This window comes from Podarcis erhardii, assembly GCF_964252035.2.
Source record: "Podarcis erhardii genome assembly, chromosome: 1".
NCBI lineage: Eukaryota > Metazoa > Chordata > Lepidosauria > Squamata > Lacertidae > Podarcis > Podarcis erhardii.
In genome coordinates, this window is record NC_138497.1 from 48439766 (window position 1) to 48447720 (window position 7955).

Sequence of the window (7955 nt, forward strand, 5' to 3'; positions counted from 1 at the left end):
TACTGAGGCAACCAAGAATGCCTCATCATAGTTTTGACCATTGAGCAAGCAGGGATTCTTGTGATCTGAACAAGTGAAGCTGTGGTTTGACTTAGTTTGCACATTCATATCTTTTTGCCATTATGACAGCTAGTCCTGTATGCTCAGCTTAAACATGTAGGAACTGTTAGTGGGTTTTCTCTGAGGGTATCTTCACACATTACAAATGAAGCAGTTTCCTATTTGTGATGTGGCGGTTAGAGTGTTGGACTTAGCCATGAAGCTCACTAGATGACCTTGACCAGTCCCCCCCCACTCTTTCTCTCTCTCAGCCTCCTCAACTTCACAGGGTTGTTGTGACTCAAGGGAAAAGCAGAGGGGATGGAACGATGTATGCTACCTTGAGCTCCGGAGAGAAGTAGAGATATAAATGTTGTGATTACATTTATATCCTGTGCTGTCTGTCCTGGATGGCAGCCTCTCTCCAGAGCACCAGGCAGGTGACTTTACCAGCCCTGCCACCTCTTTTTTACTTTAACTGGAGAGGCTAAGAATTTAACATGGAACCGTCTGCATGCAAAGCACACTGCTGAGTTACAGGGTCCTCTTTGCTACTGAGGAGTAGAGGGAAAAAAGGAGCTGTGTGACTCATTCATCGCACGCACAATGAGAGCTGTAAATCTTGGGACACTCTGGAGCTCATGGCTGGTGAAAACTGTAAGCCCCATCTCACACATCTCAGTAGAAGTGAGAAAGAAGAAATCCAAATCAACTGGATAGCCCCTCTTTTTTTCCTCTTGGTATGAACCCAGCCCATTTGATGGCCACTTTTGACATGAATGTTACTAGTGAATATGCCTAATGTCAGACCCTTGTTCATGCTGGTTCCCCACTACTATCAACGCCAAAAGCACCAGCATGAGGACCTCATCAGGCAGACTTTCATGCACCCCGGTCTAGCAGGGCACAGGATCCCTCTCTCCTTTGGCTGCCACATTGCTAGCAGCGATGCAGAGCCCCAGGCGACTCCCACATCTGGAATCGCAGCTTGCAAAGGAACATCCCAACTGGCCCTTAAGGACCCAACATTTCACAGCTGGGGAAGCCAGCCAAATCGAAGTATTGCCAATTTGGACATGACAGCCTCTCCTGCCTTCAGAGACACAGATGCCTCTTTCATCTGCCAGAGAAGCAGGAGCAAGACTTCCATCCGCCCCTCCAGGCTGCTCACGCCGAACGCAAGAACATCACCATCCCTCCTCGCCAGTCCTTAACAGGTCAAAGACCCTAGAATCCGCACAGGCGCCTTCTTTTTGTGAGCCACTTACTCCAGCCCCATTTGCAACAGGCGCCCTCCTCAAGATTTATGATTGCATTTCTCCCTCGCTTTCCGCGAGGCGCCTCAAAGGCGGCGCACAAAAGACGTGCATCTTTCGCAATGGCCGGATCCGGATTGCAAAGCCACCTCTTCCCCGGGGCTTGCTGCTCCCTCCCGCTTCCTCTCTCTCTCTCTCCCCCCCCCCCCCACCGCTCTTTAGCCAGAAAAGAAATCCCGTTGTTCTTAGCCAGAGGAGCTGACCCCGGGGGCAACTCGGCGGCCAAGGCTCCCCGCACTTTCCGGAGGGAGCTTTCTGCTCTCCTCCCGCCACTCCGTAGCTCTTCCCCGATTGTAAATGCTGCCATGGTTACCCAAGCAAGAATGCGAGAATAAATACAAAAGCCCGCCATGCAAAGGCAACTCTTCCTCCGCTTTCGTTTCCCGCTCCTCCATCTCCCCCCCCCCCATCCATTCAAGCAGCCGCTGCCAATCTCTCCGCAAGCGAGATTAATGCTCCGGCGCCGCCGAGCATCCCTCGCGCTCCCTGCGCAAGTCGAGCAGCAGCAGCCGCCGCCGGAGCAGCAACCCGAAAGCGAGCTGCGCCAACGCGATTGCGCCGCGCTTGTCGGCGCGGAGGGTTTGCTGCTGCTGCTGCTGCTGCTGCCGCTGCTGCGAGGATGAGGATGAAACCAAAGGTCACCCCCCTCTGGAAGATCGCCGTGCCACACACACTTACGATGAGGGGGATAGTCCTCTCTTCTTTGTGGATCTCGACTTTGCCCGTGGATCTCTGCCCATTCCTGCCGCCGCCGCCGCCGCTGCTCGGCGAACGGCTGGATGCTGCTGAATGAGGCTTGTTGTCCTGCCACAAGTAATAGAAAGTGCCCAGGATCCAGGCTACGGTCAGGATGGCGATGGCATTAGCCCGGATCCTCCTCATGCTGAGAGACCCGGAGTAAACTGAGGAAGAGGGATCTGGGGGTGGGGTGGGGATCAGATGTAGGAGAGGTGCGGGGGGTGGGGTGGAGAAGAGACTGGTGGGGGGGAGTGGTGATAGGATATTCTCTCTCTCTCTTTCCCTCTTATTTGGCTGGCTCGTACAGTCACAGCTGTTTGTTTTAGCTCTTGTCTCACTGCTCAGTCCTGCAGAGCGAAGAGAGCGAGGGAGCGAGCGAGAGCTCTTCAGGGTCCTAATGCCCTTTTCAGCAGCTACATTTTTTTATATATTATCATCCCTTAACAGCCCATCCTACAGGGGACAATCTAGCTTTGCATTTCCGACTGGCTCAGAGGGACAGGACCCAGCATTTATGTCCTCCCGTTTATTTATTTTTTTAGCACCTGCCTTTGGCATTTTAAAGGAGAATGGGGCATATTTTCCTTTGTGCGTTGTATTTTGGGGGAGCTTTGTGATAGTTTCAAGGCCCCGCGGGGGAGGGGAGGGTGCAAAGAGCGCAGTGGGCTTTGCTTACCGTGCCCATAGACCAGAAGGAAGCGATTCATTCGTTCGTCGCCAAAGGGGAAAAGCATACTACAGTATAAGCCTGAGTAGCGCTGCTCCTCGTTTGTGAACACAAATTTGACACTATTTGCATGCAGTTGGTTTTAAATCTGCTGCTGCTGGACCTGTTGCATTTCCCAGCATGCCAGGGGCTGCAAGACAGATCTTGCCCAGCAAACCCAAATATTTAAAATCATAGAATCTGGAAGGGTCCCAGGGATCATTCAGTCCAATCCTCTACAATGCAGGATTCAAGTCCAGCATCCCTGGCAGATGTCTGACCACCCTGTCCTTAAATAGCTCTAGTGAAGGGCAGCCCACCACCTCCCAAGTTAGTCTGTTCCACTGCAAAACAAATATGTATAAAGTGCCTCCTAACATTTCACTGATATCTGGATATCTGCTTCCCTGCAATCCACCCAATGCCTGGAACAACAGATATTAAGCCTCAGTGCTTTTTTCCTTTAAAAATTCTGCCCCTCAATGAGGCCAAACTTAGAGTCACAAAATGTTTAGGGGTATGTGTACCGTACCCCCAGAAAAAAGCACTGATAAGCCTATTCCATCTTCTTGCATGCCAGTCCTTTCAGATGTTTGAAGGCTGCCATCATGCCCCCTTAATCTTGGTTCTCAGACCCCTTATCATCCTAGCTTCTCTTCTCTGGCCACAGGAGATTTGAAAACATGAGAGATTGTGGAGAGGGATTTGGAAGATGAATCATGCAGAAAGCCTTGCCGTCACACTTTAGATGTGCCCTTGCAACCCCAACATCTAAAAAAATAAAATAAAGAAATACCAGAACTGCTGTTCCCACCAAGGTAACAAGAGCATCTGGGTAAAACAACACTATTGGGAGAGGGGTCGCTTGCAGCCTGGTTTTAAATTAATGGTTTGTCATTGATAAATGCATTTAGAATTCCAGCCCTGGATTTCTGCAAAGAGGATGAAAGTGAAATCTTGATGTCCCTTGAAATTATGTACGTTATGACCATGGAAAATCTAGCCATCCTGCTAGAATGAAAAAGCATCAGACAGGTATAAAAATGTGCTTTGAAAGGGAACAGAACATGACCGTGTTGCAGACAGAATGGCCCCTGCTAACTTTTGTGAGCAATTGTGGTATTGATGATTCAGTAGGAATGATTCAGACTCCTGTCTCAGCTAGAATTGACTACGCAAACAAACACCCCAGGAGGATGACATTAGATGCAGAGTGGCAGGAAGATGGGAGTTCTGGTGGATCCTTGTATTCATAAAACTTCTGTTACACCTACTAGGAAACACAGAGTCAGTCTGAACATCCTAGTCAAATGCGATTGAGTTGGGCTGTGCAAGTTCTAGATGCTCAGCCCAATTCCTTGCCCAAAAGACTTTGGTGGGAGCTGCTGCCTCCTAGCAACAACAACAAAGGGGGGGGGGGAGCTAAGGATGGAGAAATGAAATGCTTCCTGGTTATTCCTGGTTCCATATGGACACTCTGTACTTTTTGGTCCTATACTAGATGAGAATATGGCTTTATTATGATAATCTTTTGATAGCTTCTTCGGGCTACAAAGTAGAATATTTTTAAAATATATGGGTCAGAATCCACTAAAACGGGTGTGGAACACCAGTGGTTGTTAGAGACCAGCTCCCATCATCCCTGTCCTATGGCCACACTGATTGGGGCTGAAGGGAGTTGGAGGGTCACAGTTCCCTTAGCCCTGCAGTAGAACTTTCTCCTCAGCGCGGCATAATCAAAACAATTGGGAGAAGTACAAGAGCCTGGCTGTTTCAATTCAACAGGAATCACACAGAAAACTTTCCCAGGGAATTGTGCTCACAGTTATTATTTCTAGGGAGGCCATATGGCTGCAGTTGAATATTTATTTTTAAACCCTAAAACTTGAAGAATGCAGATATTCTGTGTGTAATGTAATGGTCCCGTATTCCCTGAGGCCTTGCTGTGCTAGCAGCATGAGGGCGGTGAGGGGGGGAGTTTCTGTTTCTCATGGTGGACAACAGCTTTGGAATATGGTAACTGTGAAGTGCCTGGTGTGCTCTGGTCCATGGGGTGTTGAAGAGTCGGGCACGACTAAACGACTAAACAACAACAACTTCATCCCAAAGGCACACTGGAGTGGTTATTGATGTGATTTTTCATCTGCAGTTAGGGGCCTATGTCAGGTAGGAGATGCAGCCCATGGGTTGCAGAATTAGAGAACAGCGCAGTAAGGAACTCCGACCAGCAGGTGGCAGGAGAGCGTTTGTAGTAGAAACTGGGGTGCATTGCAAGTGGGAACTCCAGGAAGTGGCAACAGAGAAGCTTCTGTGGCTCTGCAGCTCCAAGCCACTAAGAATGACTACACCTGATCTTGGGTAGCTCCAAGCTTCTCAGGTGGATATTTCGGAAATCCAAGTGAAGTTTAGCAATCCCAACTGAGGATGTGCAATACCCATGATGAGCAAGACCAGAGGGCAGTCAAAGCACAGGAGCTGAATCTCACATTATTCTTATTTGTATCCCGCCCATCTGACTGGGTTGCCGTAGTCACTTTGGGTAGCTTCCAACAGATGTAAAAGCACAATAAAACATCAAACATTAAAAACTTCCCTATCTGAACTGTAATGAGTGAGCTTCTGTCTGTGGAGTGAGCTGAAGAGAATTTTGGTAAGCCAAGACAGAGAGCTGGACAGACACAACTCCAAACGAGTAATGGCTGTTAAATCTGACTACAGTTTCATAACACCAAATGACACCTTGTAGCCCAAGGGGGTGGGTGGAGAAACTTTTCCACGCCAAGGGCCACATTCACATATGAGCAACCTCCCGGGGCCTCATCATGGTGGTGGATATGGTCAGAGGCAAAAGTGGGCTGGGCAACAGCTGTGACTCTTACCTCATGCCGTTGTCCACATACTAGCCATGTAAAAGGCAAATGTTTCTACACACTTGTACACTCGTACCTCTCCATCCTCCCTCCAGGCAAGCAAGAGGCATGATCACAGTTCCAGCACACACTCCAGCCAGAGAAGAGCACTCGTAAAAGGATGGAGCAGGGCCAGGGAGTCCTGAGGGCCAGATAGGGAAGCCTGGGTCGGGAGCTTCTCTGGGCTCTGGACCTGTAGTTCCCTCCCCATGTTTTAGCCTGAAATGCCTTTTACAGTTACTGTTTTGCTCTCCTGGCAGGAGACGGTCAATTTTAGATCAAGTGCCCATTTCAGAAAAGGCAGGTTTACTTTTGAAATATAAATAAGGGAAATGCAAATAAAATAAAATAAAATGGATGCACTGCTTGAAAGTTTGTCCTAAGCTATATAGTATGCCAAGCATATCTGCCTATCCATTAAGCCCAGGGAAGAGGCAGACAGAAAAGTTCCAACTGTCCAACTTAACAATATTAGGGAGGTTATAGTGGTATACACAAAGTAAATGATAATGAATGTCTGTCTAGGCTATCTTCTTGAGGTGCTGCCTCCTCCACATTAGAAAACAGTGGCAGTAATATCATTAAAACACTGAAACATTAAACATTTGGTCATACTTAATATGGGTCAGTATGATATCTCAGAATGATTCATTCCACCTGGCAGAAAGATTTGTAACATGAGTAGGAAGACCCCAAAATTGTTGAGCTTTTTTTTTTTATGAAAACACCAATAATTGTGATTTTTCAGTTTACTTGCCAAAGATCACTTCTGCTTTTGAAATCCCAGTAATGTCCAGGAAAATCTGGATGTATGGCAGCATCACATGAGAGATATGACCAGTTTTAGGTTATTATTTCAAGCTTAACTATATTCTTAACCTTAAAATGTTCTTATTAGCTAATGGGGCCTCCCGCTGCTGCACGATTTCTGTTCTCATCCTGAAGCAAAGTTCTTAACCTGAGGTACTATTTCTGGGTTAGTGGAGTCTGTAACCTGAAGCGTCTGTAACCTGAGGTACCACTGCAAGGGGAAAGGTTTTGTTATTCCAGTAACTCTTCATGGGCAGGAGGGTTTGAACATAATGGGGCATTGCCCACTCACCCCACCCAAACTCTAGAACCTCTATAGGAGCCAAATAATGCAGTTACCCATTTGTTGGACTTGCAACCTTCGTAATGTAGAACCACATTCACAATGAGAAGCTCCTATGTACAAGATATTATCCCAGTCATCGTAGGCACATCTACACTATACATTTAAAGCAGCATCATAACACTTTAAACAGTCATGGGTTCTCCCAAAGAATCCTGGGAACTGTAGTTTGTTAATGGTGTTGAGAGATGTTTGGAGGCCCATATTCCCCTCGCAGAGCTACAATTTACAGAGTTTGCCAGGAAAAGGAATCGATGGTTAAACCACTCTGCAAATTATAGCTCTGTAAGGAAACCAGGGGCTTCATAACAACTCTCAACACCCTTAACAAATTACACTTCTTAGGATTCGTTGGAGGGAAGCCATGACTTTTTAAAGTGGTATGATACTGCTTTAAATGTCTGGCACAGATGGGGCCTGATTCCAGTAACCCAGAGTTCAGAGAATATTGTCATTCTGTTTATCATACCATCCTGCAGGCTGTGGGGTTTTATGTTTCTCCACAGCTGGGATCCAGACTAGAGGTTTTTCAGTTTCTCCACAGCTGGGACCACAACCATTGGTCATGTGATCATGAACAGATGTGGGGGATTCTTAAGGAGCCCAGCACAAGGAACAGACCTCCTTGTCAATGAGAGCTGGCTTCATATTATTCATTGTACTATAACACTGTGCCTGCAGTTCAGTTTCAGGCCAAAGGCCATTTCATATATTCCATAATTTTCCCACCAGAAGCAGTTCAAGTATAAGAAACTGCATACAAATATGTTGCTGATGACACACACAGAGAGAGCAAAATGTTATGAGGCTTTTGCTTCTGATTAATTTAAACGCAGGACACTCAATTTGGGATCACACTTCCAGTGGAGAAGCTGCATGCTCCGCTACCGGGGGCGGAGAGCAGAGGAGCGTGGCGTGCATCCTGGGGGTGTGGTACGGTGCCCGCAGGGGCATGGCACACATTCTGTGGGGGTGTGGCCCATGTCCAGGGGGACCCCCGCGATGGCACCCTACCGGAATAGTGGTGCCGGGGGCAGTCCACTCCCTCCACACTCCCGTTCCTCCGCCAGTGCACACTTCATGCATCTGATAAA

The 7955-nt window shown here is 47.8% G+C and overlaps 1 protein-coding gene across 2 annotated transcripts in view; it reads right to left on the bottom strand.

The window, feature by feature from the left end:
• Positions 1–2436, bottom strand: part of GALNT16 (polypeptide N-acetylgalactosaminyltransferase 16) — a 143772-nt gene extending 141336 nt beyond the window's left edge. The window contains exon 1 of one of the 2 annotated variants that reach the window (XR_014161424.1): positions 2034–2436. Coding sequence is in view for 1 of the 2 variants with exons in the window: in XM_081881749.1 (XP_081737875.1) it covers positions 2034–2237 (204 nt within the window). In the remaining variant the exon portion in view is untranslated. The remainder of the gene's footprint in view (positions 1–2033) is intronic. The other variant, XM_081881749.1, reaches the window with a different exon arrangement.
• Between the last annotated feature and the right edge of the window lie 5519 nt (positions 2437–7955).